This window comes from Phaenicophaeus curvirostris, chromosome 1 (assembly GCF_032191515.1).
Source record: "Phaenicophaeus curvirostris isolate KB17595 chromosome 1, BPBGC_Pcur_1.0, whole genome shotgun sequence".
Taxonomy (NCBI): Eukaryota; Metazoa; Chordata; class Aves; order Cuculiformes; family Cuculidae; genus Phaenicophaeus; species Phaenicophaeus curvirostris.
The window spans coordinates 60447965-60468894 of NC_091392.1; the positions used below are offsets into that span (position 1 = coordinate 60447965).

General features: G+C 36.5%; 1 protein-coding gene across 1 annotated transcript in view; it reads left to right on the plus strand.

Annotated features, from left to right (window-relative positions):
* The window catches only part of PARPBP (PARP1 binding protein), a 46506-nt gene that overhangs the window by 16433 nt on the left and 9143 nt on the right, over positions 1 to 20930 (plus strand). Inside the window, exons 6-8 of the mRNA XM_069859366.1 lie at positions 9940 to 10123; positions 13738 to 13916; positions 17557 to 17638. Coding sequence (XP_069715467.1) covers positions 9940 to 10123; positions 13738 to 13916; positions 17557 to 17638 — 445 coding nt within the window. The remainder of the gene's footprint in view (positions 1 to 9939; positions 10124 to 13737; positions 13917 to 17556; positions 17639 to 20930) is intronic.

Genomic DNA, 20930 nt, shown 5'->3' on the forward strand with positions numbered 1-20930 from the left:
CTTTTGGCCTTTTTTGCAAATATTTACTTTTCTCCATTTGTCAGGGCTCTCACCTGATCTCCGTGAACTCTCAGAGATTGTATAGAGAGGCTTTATAAGACGGACACCAGCCAGTTCTCTTAAGTGTTCTTGGATGTATCCCATTTGGTTCTGTGGATTTATGTGGGCTCAGTTCTGTCAAGTAAACCCTGACTCGATTCTTATCCACTGCTGGTACTTCTCAGAAAACTTTCTCTAATCAGAGGCCTGGGAGACGATGTTGATAAGACTGAGACCAAGAAGGCATTGAGTACTGTAGTTTTGCATGTCCAGTGTTGCAAAATCTTCTGTCTTTCAGCAAAGCTTGAACTGTTCTTGTGCTAATTATACACTGTCATTAGTGGCCTGTCAGCTTTCCTGGCCTCTTTGCCTTTTAGAACTTTCTTATGTGGGATTTCATGTACCAGTTCACTGGATGAGCTGAAGTCTGCTCTCATAAAGTTCCAGTCTATACTCTGCTACTTGCTTTCCTCACTCCTCTATGATCTTGAACTCTGCTACTTCATGACTGCTACAGCCAAGGCTACCATCAATTTTATTTGTATTTAAGTTTATTTATTCTTCATTTCCTAGACCAGTTCTCCCTTGTTAGTGAAGAGCATACCCAGCTGTGTGTAACCCATCCATCCAGTATCCCTGGCACCCTCTTGCCTGCTTGCATCCCATTGTGATGCTCTTCCAGGATATGCTGGGGGAGTGGTGGTAAAATGCCCCTTAAGAACCAGGGTCTGTGATACAAAGCCCTCTGAGATTTGCTTTATGAATACTTTGCCTGTTTCCTCAGGTGTGTTGGGTTGTCTATAACAAGCTGACACCGATTCACAAGCTCTTAACCAGCCTCTATTTTGTCCAACAGAAGAGCTCTTCCATACCTCTGAGCTGTTCCTGCATATAGAGGGCACTCCCCAACCTTGTCTTTCCTTGAGAGCTTGTTGTATTCATCCTTTGCAACCCTCCAGCTGTCAGGCTATCCCACCATGTCTGTTATTCCAATGAAGTTGTAATTCTGTAACCACAAGAAGCTTATAGTCCCTCAAACTTGTTTTACTGAGTTTTAATAGATAAATCTATTTACAATGTGCTGCATAAAATACTGAGAACTTGGACACTCCAAACCTATTCTCTCAACTCGCAGCGTTGTTGAAATGAAGAATATTATAGTGTTCAAATATTTACAGTGAAAGTTACTGATTTATATAGAATAACCCAAATTAAGGCTATATTAGCATTCTACTCTGTTAGCAAACATCATGCTTGAGACTTAATTAAAAATGTTCTTGCTTTTTGAAGAAAAGGATAAATGTCAGAAAGGCTTGTGTGAGAAAATAATTATTTTATAAGAACAAAAAAATAGGTTTAAACTAATGCTTTTCACTTCAAAGACTAACGTGCTTTATCATAATTTTGAAGTAAATTTTCTGCTTTACATACAAATTTAACTTATAATGGAAATACTGATATACTTTAATTAGTCTTCATTTAAACTTAGTGTTGAGAATGTTTTAAAATATATTTAGGAGTAAGTAATTAACCTAATCGTGGTTTGAATTGGATTTGCAAGAAAATAGAAAATTTTAATTGCAAAAGCTGATCTTTTGAGGATAAGTCTGACTTACATCACAGTTGAAATGATTCACATTTAGTTAAATTTTGTGGTCTTTGTAATTTGTTGTCCCTTTCCTTAACTTCCTAATTTAGGCTGGTGCTGGAGAATACACTGACCATTATGTCCTAGGTATTGATATCCTAGTATAGTCCCTTAATTTAAAGGAAGACATGGAGGCTGTGGTTCTTTGGCACTTGTGTGTACATGTATATATTTATATGTCCTAGATTGAAAAATCTTACCCTTATGCCATCATACACATTGCAAACTACTAGTTCATCTGTTTCCATGGCCACCTTTTAATCTGGACTTGAGAAGCATTCTGGCAACTCCCTTCTCATAATTGCAATTCTGATAACTTTCAGTAAATTGCTGGAAAGTGATTATATCTAGAGAGAACTATTAAGTTGAATATATTATGGTGGAACTGTAGCATGGAATGTGCATGGCTGCTCATCAAGAATCTTATTCTCAGAAGAATACTTGTTTAGTTTTTTAGTAGTTTCGTCACAGGACTTTAGGAGCATTTGTGTGGTATGGAGAACATCTAAAATTAATCTTGTTGAGAGCAGACAGTGATGGAAACTAACTTTTTTTTTTTTTGTAGTAAATTCTTGGTTAGGTACCAGATCTTTTAGATGGTGGCACTTCCTGAGGAATAGTAACTCTTAGCTTGATGAAGAAATCAAATAAAGAAATTTTGGCAATACTGCAAAAATGGCAGCAGCAACATGGAAAAATACTTAGCAAATGGATTCTTTTTTCTGTGCTTTTATTGTGAATGTAATAAACTGCCGAACACTAAAGGGCCTTCTGTCTTGCTTTTCTACACAGGTAGATGAAGTTGACACTGTTTCATTGCATTTGAGAGTAGAATTGGATTGCTACTCTCTTCGTGTAGTACTGTATTCAAAACCTGGGTAATTGTTTAGTTCTTATCAAGTTCTAAACCAGCTTCCTAGATCCATAACAAAGACTGTGATCCCCTCCCACCCCGTGATCACTAGATGCTTGTAGACTGTTTTAAGACATTTGTTACCACTACGTAAGTTAGATAGATAGATGACATATATAATATGTCATCTGTTTTTAAACTCTGTTGGAGGAGTTGAAATGAATGAATAAAAATGTTAACCTTAGTATCATAGAATTTTGATGTATTTTTTCAGTTCTTGGAATAGGCTTCAGGATTCTGTTCTGCTTTTTATCAAGTTTTGAATATTGTCCATACTCTGTTCTATTTTGTTTTTCTTCTCTATGCTACTTTAGGCTTTTCCACAAAAGATGTATTTCCAGGAAATTTACAAATTTACATTGTCTGTAAAACTTGGAGGCTGCCAGTGAAGTCTTAGTTCAGACATCTGAGATGCATGAATTATAACATAGTCTTCAATTGTGCAATCTCATGTTTTCCCCTCACCCACCTACCTGGCAGTCCTGGTGTTTGTGGGTAGGAAATAAGAGAGTAACTTGAGACTATGTAGTGGAAGATGGTAGTGTTGGTCCCTTTCCATCTGCAACAAATAAAGAATAGTGCAGGCCATTAAAGAAGGGAAAGAGTGCTTGGATCTAGGTCTCTTCTGCTATGAACTTCCAGTGGACTGCTGGGCAGTCATGCTGATGGACACATTTTGACTTCGCTGAGTCCAGTCAGTGAAAGATCACCACTGTACTGTTGGGTCCAGGCGCTTGTGGCTGAGCATTCCCTGCCAGGCAGTGGAAGGTGGTTATTTCTAAAGGCTTGGGTTTTTAACATTTTTAATTACTCTAATGGATTTTCTTTGATTATTTCTATCATAGATAAAATAAGCAGTGAGTTTTCTAGTTGTGGTTTCTTTCAGTTCATACCATTTGAACAAAGAAACAAGCAAACACCCCCATCCCCCCTGAAGCTCAAGTTGCATTTTGGTCAAATTTTCCTTTTACCTTCATACTTTTAGTTAAATTTTTGGAAACATTACTAACAATGAAGACCTACTAGTGGATCTGAAGTTGCTCAGGTAACTTTGATCACTTGAAATAGAACTTTTGTTTTTATTGTTGAAGAAATTTGTGATTTCATGTTAAAGATTGTTATTTACATTGTTTTTTGATACAGTGAATTGTCCTTTCTGGAAAAAGGATGATGCTCTTTTTACTGCAGAAAGAGCTCGATAAACATGGACAGAGCCCTAGCCATCTCTGTTTGTGCTCTAGCCATCTCTGTTTGTGCTCTAGCCATCTCTGTTTGTGCTCTAGACATCTCTGTTTGTGCTCTAGCCATCTCTGTTTGTGCTCTAGATGGCATATATAGAGAGATTAAAAGAATGCCTTTCCTACTGAGGCTGGCTTGACTATGCTTTTTGAGGCTGCCAGACATGGTTATTTAGGGCTCTCTGTAGCGAACCTTGAAATATTCATGAAATAGCACTAAGGAGGTGGATTGAACATTTCATAAATATATTCAAGACTAATAAAACAAACCTCACAACATAACTTATTTCGTTATATCCTATTCTGATGTAATATGGCATGAGCTGTGGCACAGTGTTTCTGTACTAATCCACACACATTAGATCAGCAATTTATGTCTTGGCCTGTTTAGTTGAAGTATGAATAAACTTTTCCTTTTCTTCGCTCCAGTTAGTACGGTGTATATCTGGTGGTGGACTGGAACTTTTTCCTGGAAAAGAAGAAGGAATATGGGGAGAAAAAGATTAAATGAACTTTACTTTTAATAGCAAATATCCTTAGTTGGCATTGGGTAGCAGAGGCATAAAAATAAACATAGAAAATGTTTTGATCACGATTTGGTGGTTTTCTTCAGTCAAAGGTAATCTAGTCATATACAGAGCGTAGCATTTAAATTAAGGACATGATTATCTCAATTAACTGATGCCTAGTGCTGTGTATATATTAATACTTCTTTTCTACATACATATATACATATGTAAAATGGGTGGAATATATAATGATGTAGATAAGATCAAGATATCTGTAGACAGAAAGGAATGAATGTGGCTTGCGAAGACAAATTCAGTCAATCCCTTCACCTGCTTGTTTGTCTTGGATTTCTAGGTTCAGCACAGTATTTATGGAAAGATACTACTCATATAATACAATGCATTTTTCAGTTGAAGGTAATATTTAGGAAAATGTCAGTTTAAGGCTGAGGGAAATAAAGCAGTTAGGCAAGAAGCATCAGGAGACATGTCTACAGTTCCTATATGCATCTCTAAGGTGCACCTCTTAGAACATTTCTTCAGCAGTGCTCTGTTCTTACCTCTTGACAACTTGCACTGGATAATTCTCCCATTACCCCTTGAACGTTTCATTCTCTTGTGGTTAGGCTGAATTGTGGGTTTGTTTTTTTTTCTTTTCTTTTAACTTATCCTTTCTAAGATCTGGATGCTTCTTGACCTGTACAGAGTTGCAGGGTGATTTTGGCTATTAGTGCTACCTTGTGCTAAAATTTCTGCAAAGCGCAAGTTTTTCTGTTTAATCAAGCCTGCAAATCTATTGTGAATGGAATAATCTTTAATCTTTAAATATTAAAAATGAGAATTGTGAGGAAATATTTGGTTTTTATCTGGAAAAAGCCCCACCCCCCCCACCCCCATTAAAAAAAAAAAGTTTCAAGTTAACTTCAGGTTTTTATGTTATTTACAGAGTCTTATTCAACCAGAATAAGCCAAAACAGCAAGGTCTCTGGCCCAGTTCCCTCTGTGTATTTTAACAGGAAACAATACAACAGCTAGTTGTCCTCTGACTCAGCTCCTATTCTTATCTAGCTCTGCCCATTTATGTTATTTGAATGTAGACATGCAGAGTATCATCTGAAGGTTCTCCCAACTAGAATTCTAAAATTAATTTTCTGAGTTCAATGTGTACAAATCTGCACCTTTCTTTTAATCTGCAAGAAACTGATGCCTTGAAAAGCCAGACTCAATAATCAATGCCAATTTGATTAAGTAAGGTATCCTTTAATGAGATGCTGGGCATGCAGGGATCACTCCACCTACTGTGTGTGCAACTTCCAGTACAATTTACAAAGGCTATATACAGTCAAAGCATACATATCCATCACTTTTCCTGGAACAGGTGTGTCTGTTATAATCAATTTGTTTACATGTGCTTCCTCCCCTTGGCGTGTGTGCTTTGCTCTCTGGGCGTTGTCTTCAGAGGTCTTGGGATGAAAGCTGTAGATCTTCCTCACAGTTGAACTTTTCAAGTCTACTTCTTCTGCATGCTCTTAGACTCCTTGGGCACCTCTTCAAGGTTGCGTCCAGTCCTAGCTAGTTTTTCTTTCTCTTATTGTGCTAGTCCTTGTTGTCTGGCATCATTAGATACAGTCACATTCTTTCTCATTCATTCTAACTGCGACCTTGTTAGAATTCCTTATTTAAGCATAAGTATCCAGGCACAGGCTAGCTAAAAGTTATTATAAAAGCTAATTCTATATTTTAGTTCTAAAATCACAACAACTATACGTAACATTCAAGTATATGATAAGTTAGTAACGTATAACAAATAATCTCTTCCTTCAGTATCCTTTTAGGGTAGGTATACAGGAGCATGGAAGAAGTTGAAAAATTAGTCATCATTTCACTCTTGGTTGTGTCACCTAGAATAATAAAGCCATTACGATCGCTTTGGTTTTTTTTTTTTTTTTTTTTGGCAGAGCTGTGATTTGCATCATCATGCATGTTTCTAAAAATGCTTCCATAGGTGCTAATAGCAGCTCAAGAGTTCAGGGTGTCTGAATAAATGTGAAGTTGTTCCGTACAGTCCACGGTATAGTTAAATCAAAACTATTGGTGTCTGAGGTAGATTGAGAGTAACCTATTATCAGTCGAAGTACTACATTTCTGCTTTGATTTGAACTATAAACATTACTCTTAGGGGGGAAAAAATAAAGTAAAACTTGAGTCAGTCTGCTGTTAAAGACAAGATTTAACAGGCTACTCTTTATTAGAGTTAGCTGCCCTATGCAGTTATTAAGTGTTGCAGGAAAGTGCCTAGTGTTTCTTAAAGTCTGAAAAGAGAAACTATAGAATCATGGAATTGGTTGGTTGGAAAAGATCTTTGAGATCTTGGAGTCCAACTGTACCTGTTCACTACAGAATCATATCCCCAAGCACTTAATCTGCCCCTGTTTTAAATCCCTCCACAGATGGTGACTCAAACATCTCTCTGGGCAACCTGTTCCAGTGCCCAGTAACCCTTTTGGTGAAGGAATTTTTCCTAATGTCCAATCTGAACCTTTCCTGGCACAGCTTGAGGCCATTCTGTCTTGTCCTATCTCCTGTCACTTGAGTGAAGAGATCAACAGCCACCTATAGTATACCATAGGGAAAAAAGGGTCTGTCTCAACATCACACCTAACCTGAAGATCTCATAACCCAGACAACTACACCTGGGCTGCAGCACTGAACAGGATGGGTTTGCAGGGTCCACCCTGATAATGAATACAGCTAGCAGACAAAACAACTGCCAAGAGCTGAACATGCATGAACGGCTGCGTGGTTTTGGCTGGAAAACACGGGGAGGAGATAGTCAAAGGAGGCTATTAGCAAGACATGACCCTGGGCATATAAGGGGACAAAGCAAGGGTGAGGATTTTGAGAGTGTTCTCCCACGAGAATGAGCACCAGACTGATGGGATGGCACAGCACCGTGAGCTATCTTTCCTTCTCATTCCTTCCTTCCAGCCGTGTTGTTTCTGATACAGGCCAGGGTGCTGTTGGCCTTCTTGGCCACCTGGGCACACTGCTGACTCATATTCAGCTGGCTGTCAACCAACACTCTCCCGTCCTTTTCTGCCAGGCAATAAGTTAATTGGAAAGGGAAGATGGATTGTTGCAGTAGATCATGAAGCAGATTGACTGCAAAGATAAAATTCTTAGAGCAAGAGCTCACAATGAACAAAATTGGTTTTGCTTCCATTGCCCAACATTATACTTAGGCTTTATAACTGCACATAGCAGCACAAGCATACCTAGCTTCACTGGAAATGTTTTGTCAAAAATATGACAGGAAGACTGTGTTGGTTTTTTTTTTAATTTATTTGATTTTGTTTTCATTTAGTCTTTTGAGATGCTGCTGTCACCACAGAGAATCTAGATTACTTTAAGGATATGAGATATGATTGCATGACTTAAAAAGAATTGTCCACCAGTACAGGATCTTGTCTCCAACACTGGCAATAAATACATGCCCTATAAGAACAGAAAATATTTGAAAGCTCTCCTCAGTGCTGTCTCACACTCTAATTTCAGTTCAGAATAATTTCTGGACACAGAGTTCTACTTATTTTTCCTGGGAATCATTATTTTTTTTAAAGAATGTGTTCTTTGTGCCTTTTTTTTATGATTTTATTTCTTCATTTATTTCATGTGTTATCAACTGATATTCAAAGGTGAATTTAACTCTGAAGATGAAAAAGTAAAAGGGGAGGAAATAAGTGAAGAAAACCCTATAAATTAAAGGTAAAAATAAAATAGACTACCACACTCCGATAAAGTTGATGAAAATAAAATAAGCAGAAGTAAAATGAAATTGAAGACAAAAGGTCATGGGGAAATAATGAAGCCCTTATATATATGTGATGTTAAACAGAGGATAAGAAGTTGCTTGGTGTGGTGAAGAGAGTCTTGATTATAGTCAACATGGGTTCATGTTCTGGGAAGACTGGAGACTTGATGATAAAGTTTACAAACAACATGCAACTTCAAAAAGCTTTTAGGAAGAGATGCATTATGATGTAGGAAAGCTGAGTGGTTCTTGTAATGCTTTTATTATTTGCCCAAACTCAAGCAAAGGTAAACCATGAAGTATTTCACTCGACGTTTTGTGTAGGTACTGGTCAAAATTATTAAGCTTTTCAAGGTTTTTTCTTTCTGTCTTTTACTGTATCTTCAGTAAAGTAGTCAAGACATATTTGCTGTCTTGATATAGATTTTTATCATTTTTGACATAAGGTCTGTGATCCTTGGATTACTTAACCTGATTCGTAGTCATAGTTCACAGTAGTACCAGATAGCTAGCCTTCTCAGCTCCATGTGGCTTTAGCACCTACTCACCACACATTACACTTGCAAAATGAGCAATTCACTCCTAAAACTTGCATTTTGCATTCTTACAATGGGACTATGCTCACTCTTATAAGCTTGAAATTGCTTTCTTAAGTATGAGCAGCATTGTTGGGTGCGGCCCTTTCACGGCCAGTGGAGTTCTTGGATTTTTAACTGGTGGTTCTCATTCACCAGGTCTGGGGTTAGTCAAGGCACACTGTTACAAAAGCCTCAGTCCTGTAACCATTTGTTGGACACAAGACCTTTGGGTTTTCTTGTGATACTTCAGGAAGTGATTTTTTTTTTTTCTTACATACTCAGGATAATGTGGTCTACCGGTGGCCTGTTATTTTTGTAGAATATGTAGATCTTGCAAGTCTGAGGGAGCAAGATATTGTAGTTCTCTCAGTATCACCTTTTGGAGCATCATCTGCACAACTGTAACTGCTAATTACTCAAAAGTCTTGCTGCAGAGATACTAGGGCGTTCTAATCTGAAAGTGACTCCCGAAGTAGTCTATCATCCATGCAATATGGATAGTTAAAGATACAGGACCATGAAATGAGATTAACAGTCTAAACACAGTTTAGATGCACTCACAAATGCCTTTTTATCTTTCTATAAGAAGAGTTGAAGTAAAGCCCCTTTATCAAGTTCAATTGTTTATATTTTTTTATCAAACTGCATGGATGTTTCATAATTAAACTACTAACATTGGGTTTGTAGGTATGTTTTTTTCTAGTTGATGAAAAAGATCAATAGTGTGTGTCTCTATAGCAAACAGTGATTCTCATCTAGTCTAATTACTGTCTATTTAAATAAAATTGAAAGTAGGTTGATGTTTGGAAGCACTTTCATGAAGCACAAAAGACTCAAAATCTAATAGGCTGTTAAATTGAGGTGCATGTTCCAGTGAAACATTTTGTATACACTTAATGCGTTATGAACAAAACAGTAACTGTAGGTTTTAAAAAAGTACTTTTCTTTGAACTTTTATGGAGAAGTTATTTTGTGTTGTGGCTCAGAGTATTACTAAATGCTGAATTCATTACCTTTCCTTATATTTTTTTTTAGCAGGCTATTATGTTGGACAATACTTCTACACTGCTGTTTGATTTAAAAGATCAAAGCTGTTCTCTGAAGAGTTTTGATTAACTGTGAAGACTGGCTATGTTCAACACTAATAGGTATACTAAAGCGTTGCCAAGATTAATGTGGAGATGACCCTGTGCCTATTTTCAGAATCGCAGGGGGGCGAATTCTGTCAACAGTGAAGATGCATTTGATAAAAGGCCGAAGCAATGGGGATCCTTTCTGTCAGGCAGTGGAGGAAGTTGTACAAGATTTGGATTTGAAGATTAAAAATATTATCGATTCACAGCAGGAAGCCTTGACTGCCAGCACTACTGGAGTCAGTCCAGCACGGGTAATGGGACTTCTTTTGTTCTTTATACTGTTCAGCTTTACAAGAAAGCAAATGTCTTTTGTCTGTTTTGTTTCTTTTTTATTTTTTAAAAGACTTTATTATATAGAGTATTATCTGTTTCTAACAGTACAAAGCAGTGTAATTTCCTCTATACTGTGGTTTTTAGCTCATTGAAAGACATATACTTGAGCATTACAGAGTGGATTTCAAAAAGCTAATTTACTTAAGTTAAACCTCTTGCCTTAAAATTGTAAATGAAATACTCTTCCAGACTTAATTTGTTCATGTAGTTGTTATTGATATAGATACTTGTAACTGTTAAGTTTGCCACTAATTTCAAGGCAGTAGAATGATAACAAATTTCTGAACAAAAAAACTCATGAAAGTGGAATTAAGACGTGAGAACAAGTATCAATAATTTTGATTAAAATACACATTTTAATTGTTCAGCATCAAGTATTTCTAAGGGTAAGGAAATAAAATTAATTATGAAAGAAGTCTAAAACATTGTTAAAATAGGAACAGATATCCACCCTGCGGTCTGTGGATGATCCTATGCCAGAGCAGGTGCATGTGTCCTGAATGAAGCTGTGACACTGTGGAGAGCCCACAGAGAAGAAGCAGCTTCCTGGCAGAAACTGGAGCCCATGCAGAAGCAGGTTTTCTGGTAGGACCAGTGACCTCATGGAGGACCCACGCTAGAGCAGTCTGTTCCTGAAGGACTGCACCCTGTGGAAAGGACCCATGTTGGAACAGCAGTTGAAGAACTACAGCCTGTGGGCAGGACCCACACTGGAGAGGCTTGTGAAGGACTGTATCGTATGGGAGGCACCCAACACAGAAACAGAAAGAGTGTGAGGAAGAATGAGCAGCAGAAACTGAATGTTAGGAACTGACTGCAACCTTCTTTTCCCATCCCCCTGTGCCACTTAGGGGGACAAGGCAGAGGAGTAGGGAGCGAAGCTGAGTCTAGGAGGAAGGAAGGCCCCCATTTTGATTAATGGGCAGTAAATTACATTAATTTCTTTAGGTCGAATCTGATTTGCTCATGATGGTAATTGATAAGTGAACTCCCTGTCCGCCCCATAAGCTTTTCATCATATTTTCTTTCCTTGTCCTGTTGAGGAGGGGAAGTGACAAGAGCAGCATGGTGGGCACCTAGTGGCTAGCCAAGGTCAACCAACCACAGCCCTCTCTGGTGCCCGGTGTGGGGCCTGAGGAATTAGAAGAAAGAACAATAACTGGGAGACCTAACAGGCAAAATGTGCACTGAACATAGCTAGAGAGTGGAACAAGCATGGGGAAATTTTGGCTTGGTAATTGTGGTGAAGGGAAGAGGGTAAGCTGTGTGTAAATTGTCTTTGTCAGTGTTGTGATGATTCTGTTTTGACTTCAGGTGTGGGACATACTTTTTTTTGATGTAAATGAAGTTTGTGAAGATTGATGAGTGTGTGTTTTAATGATAGTTCTTAAATATGTGATTTACAGAACTGATGGATGGAAAAGGAAACTTAGACAAACATTAAGAGGCTGATACCAAATTGCATATTTTAGTGGAGCTTGGTGTGGAAGAATATTTCACTAAGAATATAGAGGGATAGGCTATCGTTACTAATTAAAAAACCCAAAATAAATGAAAAAAAGTATCTCATAAGTTTTCCAAATGAATTTGAGCTGTATGGAAAAAAAATTGAAGCATCTACATTGTTCCAATAACATATCAGGACAGCAAAGATTAATGCTGTGTGATGAGTCTCACATATAGCTTGCTTTTTTACTGCGTTTTGTTTTTTACTTTATAAAGAAACCCCCAAACTCTGATGCTATAATTTTTCAGGAAAATTGTTCTGTATTCAGAATAAATTCTAGGATTGATAGGATGTTAGGTTTTTTCCATACATTTGATGGAATTATTTCTTTGAGTGCAAATATAAAATAAGATCTTAACTAGAGCTGAAAGTGATGCCTCTGCTAGATCCTGGGAAAGCTGCTTCTTTATAAAATGTACCTGAAAAGATTTACTTTGTTAGAAAAATATTTGCTTTTCTCCTGGCATTTGCAGTTTTCTTCCATCATTGCTCAGTTTTCCTGCAAATACCTGTTTTATAAGCCCCTAGAGCTCCAGGAAAAGTTATTACTTTATGCAGCAGGAACCACTACTTTGTTGAAGCCTGCACGAGTGACTAGTAAGAATTATGATTAATCTATTCCTGAGAAAATTACTGCTGTAAATGGAATCTGGCTGGTGTTTCAGGAACTGATCAGAATAGTCTGGAGCAGCTAATGGTCACTACGCTTGAAAAACTGACTATTTTCTTGAAGAGATAATTTGAATCATGGTTTTGAGTTTTCTAGTAAACAAGCTTTTTAAGGCAGGGATTGTTGCCTTGCCTGAAGTTCTTATTGTGCTTTGGAGAACAGGATTTTAGTCTATGGTTAGTATGCCCAGTCACTGTTGTTGAAGTAGATGAGATTTCTGAAGGTCATCTTTTGGTTAGGAGATTATGTTATATTCTGAAGGTTTTTTTTCTTTTGTGTATAACCGGTCAAGTTAGCGCCGATTTTTTACTTTTCTCATTAAGACAGTTTTACTGTGATGCATATGACATTTTATAAGAATATATGATGTGGTAATATAATGACTGAAGAGGCTCAGAATAAATTTTGAGGAAATTAAATAGTACTGAAATAGGCCAATTCTATAAAGCCAAGTAACAACCATTTCTGTAATTGCTATTTCTAGCTATTGATTATAACTTATAGTAACTGACTGACATATGTTGCTATGGTTTCTTGAAAGCTACATACACTAATTGATGTAATCAAATAGAGAGAAAAATAGAATTTGATCTTTTCAAGACTGTGTTTAAAAGCAGTTAACTGATTAGATAAATGCAGTTCATGGCTTATCCTATCCTTCTGAACAGTCAGGCTATTCAGTGTTTCTATGTATCGGTAAATAAGAAAGCTTATAGTTTTTAAAATCTTCTTCTGTGTACTAAGCATTAAATTTCTATGGAACTCCTAGTACTTTTAAAGAAAAAGATGGCAAACTTGCAATTCTTGCAGTCCCATAGTGGCTACAGAGTTCTTATGTCTGTACTGCTGAATGTAGCACTGAGCGCTTCCAGATGTGGATTATTATTTTCTTTAAGGAATTATTTATTCTTGTGGAAAATCGTGAGGAATTCATCCTGTTCCAAACAATAGGAGATTGTGCCATGTACCCCTGTTGTCGTATCTTGTTGGAAATCTCACTTTTAACCAACTGCTTTAGCAGATTTAGTTAGTCTGAGGAGCTGGGCCAGAATGTGCTTGTATATCCCATAGCACTCAAATTGGTTGTGACAAAATAATATGTTAACTTTTATATTCATCTGTGTGACTTGCTCATCAGTGTATACCTCCAGCAGGCAGTGATCTAAACTCTACTAATTGCCTGGGATGAGGAAGAAACTTTCCCATGGGCTGGTTCCCTGTAAATGCTTACTGGGAAAGGGAATGAAGTGATCCTCACACCTTGTGCTGATATGGGTTGTTTTTGCAGGTGAGATATTAGTCTGACTTGCTGACATTTCTTATTTTATGATCCTTTTAATTTTATTTACTTTCAGCCAAAATTGCATTCCATAAATCATGGCACTACATATTGTGGTAGAGATACTGTAAAGGTCCTTCTAGTTCTTCTGGATGAAGAAGCTGTCAGTCCTCCTACCCAAAACAAAGCAGAAATATTATATAATGATGAAAGCTTAAATTTATTTGGAATTACCTCTGTTTTGACGCTCTTCAAGTAAGTACTATAAGGTTTTCTCTTTTTGGTTTCGGTTTTTTTTTTAACATCTTCTACTGAGTGGCTAACGGAGCATCGATATTACTAATGCACGGTAAATGACCGAAGTGCAATCTTTTGTGAGGTTAAGTGTAAAGGAGAAGCTTTCTTAGAACAATCGCAAGTTCTCAGAAGTATTCTACCTCCTCATTTGCATTTTCTGTATCTTCCAGATACTTCTTTTTGAACTAGTAAATTTCTGGGCTTCACAAAGCCCAAGAAGGAATATCCTTTGCACCAAACTTTCCAAATACTCGTCTTCTGCACTCGAACTCTTAAGTTCACATAGTGTCTATGCAATAGCTAATCAGATCGCTATTCCATTTGAAGATACCTCCTTTGTCTAGCTATGACACAAGAGATTTTTCAATTATATCCTGTTTCCTTTCTACACAGTAATTATTTTAAATAGTTAGTTTTTCGTATCATGATCTACCAGTCAGGATAGTATTGCACAAAGGATATTGAAACAAATTCACATGCATGAAGATTTATTGGTAGGGTATGTAACTGATGGGACACATTGACTTTAACAATGAAGGTTGCTTATCAAAAAAGGAGGGGAAGAAAGAGGGAGAGGAAAGGAAAACACGAACTCTCCCAGAGAGCAGCCAAGGATCCCAGACAAGTATTCTCTGCAGTACAGTGATTGGTTCTCCAACAGTATTTCTACCAGTGTAACTATACTCTCTTCATAAGAACATCCTTAAATCCTTTATTGGTTGTATCTGCTTTTGGTGCCTTTAGTGGTGATCGAAACATCTGTTCAGTAGGGCAGGGACCGCATGGCCAGTTGTTTATTAAGCTCTATGCATGCATATTTTTGTGTTCTCTAAAATAAAAAAAAAGCTACAGTGAAAATGGAAGGGAAAGTGGGGAAGAAGGTGCTTTTAAATACATTATTAACAAAAGTCAGGCCATAAATAACATTCGCCCATTACTTGAAAAGCATGGACACCTCATAAGCAGGGATATAGGTAAAGCAGAGACATTTAATGCTAAAGGTTGAAGAAGTTTAGAGTTCCATTAGATTTATCATTAAACCTCTTTTACGAAACCAAAGGAACAAGCACATTCTAATGCAACTTTAAATAAAGTTTCACTAATAAGTATTCTAAGTAAACCTATAATATTTTTTAATACAAAAGGCAGCTTGTAAAAAATATTGTGGAATATTTCTTTCACTTCTCAAATATCTGTGGATAGCTGCAGCTATACACTTCTGGTTCATTATGTAACAAGCTTAAAATAACCCTCATTTCAGTCTCTTATTTTTCCGTTACTTCAGAGTCAGGAAAATTCATCCAAATTAATTTTTAAATTGTTTCATTAACATGGCTGTATTTTTATCAAAATGAAAAGCAGCTTAATCAGATTTAGGTTAATGCTGTAGTTGAATGGAATCGAGGCCCACTTGAATTCACATTCTGAATTAAACACTGCTTTTATTCATTGCTAGACATCTTGCTATTTTTTTAAATAACTCTTTAATTTAAAATGGATTTAAAACCATTTATTTCTGCATAAGAGTGCCCACTGAGCACTTCAGTTTTGCTTACCTGATTTGATTTCAGCTGAATTAAATTGCTTGAATTTTTCCTAAAAGGACAAGACATTTGTTTGACTTAAAATCTTCTCAGTGTAGGTGTAAGCAGGTACTGCTGTCTGGGAACTTATACTGTCATCTAGGCAATTATTGTTTTGTCCTCAGTAATTCTTACTGATCAATTTATTATACATTTTATTTTCTAGTATATGATTTTTTAAATATTGCATTATAATACTTAAAAATTTGACTTAGAATTAATTTATTCAAAGCAATGAATTTATGATCAAAAATTGTTTTAGGAATTGAAACTTCGGAAAAACTGAAATGAAACTGCAAGCAGCACCTGTTCTTAATTTTTATCATCTTTGTGATCCATTTCTCTAGCAGTTTTAACATAAGGCTGAGCACCTTAATACTAATCAGGATAGTAGCTCAAGTGTCATTAATTTGTGTCAATGTAGAGGTGTCTCTACGATACAGCATATTTTTGTTAGTGCTTATGTCTCAAATATTTGATCTAGTATGTTTGCAGGTTTTTTTCTGATCTATTGTTAATAGTAAAACTGTAACAGTTTATGAGATAAATGGCAGTACCTTTGGCATTAAGCGTCACTGCAGTTTTCAGATTCCGTTTGCTAAGATGATTCTGTGTATCAAAGTGGTCAGCTCATATGGTAGTTATTGTTTTAGGGGTTTTGATCCCATGGTAGGTTTTTGGTTTTGAGGTTCTTCTCAATGCTTTTCATAATTTCAGGACATTTCATTACGGTAGAATCCCAAAACATATTTAAAGTTTGTGAGTAGTTTTGTCTGGGTTCTGATCAGTTTGACTGTTAGTTTTCAGGTGAAGACTAAGGTCAAGTGAGAGTGCCTTTTTTTCAAAACTTCAACATGTCAGGAATTTTTTTTGCTTTCTTTTACTCTTCTTTTAATAGACTCTAGATCAATTGAGTAGATTTATTGAAAAAAACTTTGTTTTCTGTGCCTTTTTATGTAATTCCTGTCATCTTCCCATCTTATTAAAGTTAAAGCCAATCATTACTACTTGCTCGTTTCTTTTCTTGCTTTTTAAAATTTCTTTCCATTGAAGTAATACTCATGTTGATCTGGTGAACAAAACAAAGAATCTCTTGAAAACCCATTTCTGTGGGCACGGAAAAGGAAACTAACCTGTCCATGCACTGGAGAAGCAGTGATGATTTAACCTAAGGAATCATCAATAGTTGGAAAAGTGGGATTTTGACTGAGAAGCTCAGAATTTTGTCGTTATTTGTGACAAAGAGTAGCAAAATGCAAAAGACTCATGAAACAGAACAACTTAGATGGAAACATGCTGAAGCTAACTATTTTGGCAATTTAAATACCAAAAACATTGTAAGGTCCTGCAGAAGTTTAGTACCACAGACAAATATCCCATTATTTTATTTATTTTGAAATTATATCAATTTTATTTGTAGAATAATTTAACAGAATTAGTTATAAAGATAAAATACAAATTTAGTTGCTTTAGAAAAAAACTGTCCTTACATGCATACTGGCCTGCCATAAGTAGTAGTTATTTACAGATGCACAAATTAGTTCTTTTTTATTTGAAGACAAAAAAATACTGTCTTATACACATCAATAATCTTTCATTATTGTGCGTGACTATTCACATACTGAAATACAGGAGGGTGGAATCATTTTGTTTGTGTGAGTACTTCTATAGAAAAGTCTGCAAGTATGAGGAAACATATTCTGGATATCAACCAGATAATATTCAGGGGGGGTGTAAGTAGAATAGTGTCTTGATAACTCAGCATTACAAGTTATAATGCTGTGGCTGCAGAACTACAGTATTGTAAATATACTGCAAAAAGATACCAGGAACTGGAACTGTAGATTTGGTTTTTTATATGCTCTTCAGTTGTCACGATACAAGTGATTACCTAGGAAGGCTTGAAGAGCCAAGCTACTTGCCTTCCTATTTCTGAGGAATTTAGTACGGTATCTATTTTTCTTAACTAATTTCTTTTACATGTTCTAAATACTTCTTATGTCTCTTTAATACAGATCTCCAGCACAATATAATCGATCTTCTCCACAACCTCTTAGACAACGTATTCAGAAATCTGTGGATGAAAAAACATTTAAGGTACTGTGTAGGAATTGATATATGCCTACATATGCACTGAAATAATAATGCTCAAATGGAAATAACAGTGTTAAAATTCTGCAATACTTGTCTGAAATGCAGAAGAGAAGGGCTTTAAGCTTAAAAGTACTTCCTAATGAAGAACTCTTAATGGAAATAGACTGAGTTAATCTATATCTCTTTTTTTAAACATCTGTGCATTTCAGGGCTGTAGAAGTAAAACTGAAGCTATGTGGAAACAGTGATAAATCTGAACACAGGCAGCTGATTTCAATTCTGATAATACAGGCATTCTATAAGTCCAGTAATGACTTTTTCATTGGGATTTTTGGAATGCTCTTTATTTGTAACATTCTGAGGACATTTCCATAACATTGCATTGCCAACAGTAAAATAAAAATATTTAATGTTTGTGATCTTGTAGATTAAATGGGACATTACAAGAATATGTTGGTATTGTGAGTGACACTATTCAAAAGAACAATGTCAATGTTTCTGAAAATTGCAGTCTTCTGCTGCAGTGCATTCTATATAGTCTTTTCTCCTCAAAATTGTCCAGCTTGAATGTTGGGACTACGGAAAAAGACAAAGCATGTGTCTTCCACACCATTTCAACAGAAAGCTAAATAAAATAGTGACTTAATAGATTTTACAAACTTAGTCCTGACAACAGGTAAAACTGCAAATGTAACTAGTATATAAGGAAGAAAACAGAGTTGGTTTAAGCCACAGAATTAGTCCTAGAGCAGCACAATGGAAAATATCTTTCTGCCATGGGACATGAGGGAAATTTTGACATATTACATGTTTGAGAAGTAGAAAGTCATTAAAAGAAAGTAAGATGAAAAGCACTGTCAATATTTCCAGCATGTGTGTGAAATACACTTCAACTTACTCTGAGTGCTTTTTTTGGAATAGGAGTGGTGACAATGATGGTCATTTTGGATACATGCACTAATGGTGAAATCTAGCTTAAAACTCATAGGCAAATTATGAAAGCTTGAAGCTGATAAAGGATCTCCATTATATTTATTTTACAATAAACAGCATATTCACATCGCCAGTTTACTCATCAAATAGCAAAAATGTCATATACTGTTGGCACAATACATTAAAACAGATAATTTTTTTATCTAAATGGAGGTTTTGTAATTGGATTCCTGGACGGTGTTCAATATCAAAATACAAAAAGTATTATCCAGAAGTAATTGCCTGTCATGTTTGAGACCTTTACTGGAAACTTGAAAGGTTTTTGACACAAACTATCCAAAATACGAGTCTTGAGGCTGATTCATATTATGAAACTATTCTTACTTTTTTAGAAATATTTTTTTGCTGATTGAAAATACCAGATTAACTACCATAATTTCTCTGTAGATAATAGGTCTTTCAGAGGTCTCTGCATAATTGAATGAGTTCTACTTCAGGACCAGGAATTGCATGCAAAGCTTCAACATGATTCTCTCCTATGTTGCTTTTGTAATGCCTGACTCTAATAAAGGTTCTGTGACTCAATGATCCTTGTTAATACAATACAAGAATCTGACATTTTTGTGGGATGCTTGTCCTAATCTTGCTTCACCATGATGAAATTGAATGTACTTGTAGAAGAATGAAATGAAATATGTAATGTTTTTAGCCCATAATTTTTGAGATTTTTCTAATCAACTTCTAGAACTGAATTTGATGCTTACCAGGTACCTGATATAATTGAAGATCACCTTTTGTTTCATGAAAACCAAAATTCAAAGGGAACTAGCAACAGGTCAAAAGTCTGTGGCTCACACATGTGTCTCACATGGTAAAATGAATGGCTGCTGGAGCTATACAACTCATATCTTACTGCAAGATTGAGGCTGCTAAATGGCCTCTAGTAATCACAATCAGTCTTTATGGCTTTCTTCCAGTATATCCCTTTGTACTAGAGAGACAAAGTACAGCATGGAACTGAGGCCAAATATCTCAAGATGTTTTTCCACTTAAAAAATAAAAAAAAATATTAAAAAATCATGCAGTTCAGAGTGTAAATGTTCCTCAATTATGCATCAGCATAGACCCCTCTTACTCAAGATAAAATGTCTGAGTGTTTCACATTATGTTTGCAGTTCTCTTTACTATGCATCAGCCAAATATTACTGTCTAAACTACACTATATTCCTGTGAAGTCTGGAATTATTCCTCTAGTATCCCTGTGTTCACTTTAGTCTTGCTTCTTCTAGTTAACTAAAATTGCTGTTGCCAAACAACTAATGACACTTCTAACTAAAACTCAGATAGTTCTCTGCCATCCATCATTGATTTCCATTGTCTCACAAAAAATCCTGCTTTCTTTCTTGAAACATTCATCTTTCATGTTATTTTTTTCTGGTTTTCTTTCTACCTTTCTAACAATGTCTACAGTTTATTTTGAATGTTGCTACTCCTTCCTTTTCTTTCATTTTCTATGAAGGCTTTATAGGGCCCTGACTCTCTTCTTGTGGTTTAACAAGATTAAGTGTTGGGTCATGCACTTGGGCTTCAACAACCCTATGCAGTGCTACAGGCTTGGGGATGGATGACTGGAAAGCTACCTGGTGGAAAAGTACCCAGGGGTTGGTTGGCAGCCAGCTCAGTATGAGCCAAGAGTCTGCCTATGTGGCCAAGAAGGCCAACAGCATCCTGGCTTGTATCAGAAATGGTGTGGCCAGCAGGACTAGGAAAGTGACCATCCCCCTGCACTGGGCACTGGTGAGGTCACATCTTGAATACTGTGTTCAGTTTTGGACCCCCAAACATTGAGGTGCTGGAGCATGTATAGAGAATAGCAATGAAGCTGGTGAAGGGTCTAGAGAACAAGTCCTATGGGAGGTGGCTGAGGGAACTGGACTGTTCTGTATGGAGAAGAGGAGGCTGAGGGGAGACCTTATTGCCCTCCACAACTACCTGAAAGGAGGTTGTAAAGAGGTGGGCGTTGGTCTCTTCTCCCAAGTAACAAGTGATAGGATGTGAGGTAGCAGCCTCAAATTGCACCAGGGGAGGTTTAAACTAGATATTAGGAAATATTACATCACTGAAAGTTGTCAAACGCTGGAACAGGCCGCCCAAGGAAGTGGCTGAGTTGCCATCTCTGGAGGTTTTTAAAAGATGTGGAGATTGTGGCACTTAAAAGTAATGTTAGGCTTACAGTTGGGCTTGTTGATCTTACAGGTCTTTTCCAACCTAAATGATTCTGTGATTCTATTCCCTTTCTATTCCTTCTTTGTAGATAAATACATCTATGAACAGAAGTTCAGGTGCTACCTTTATATGAACG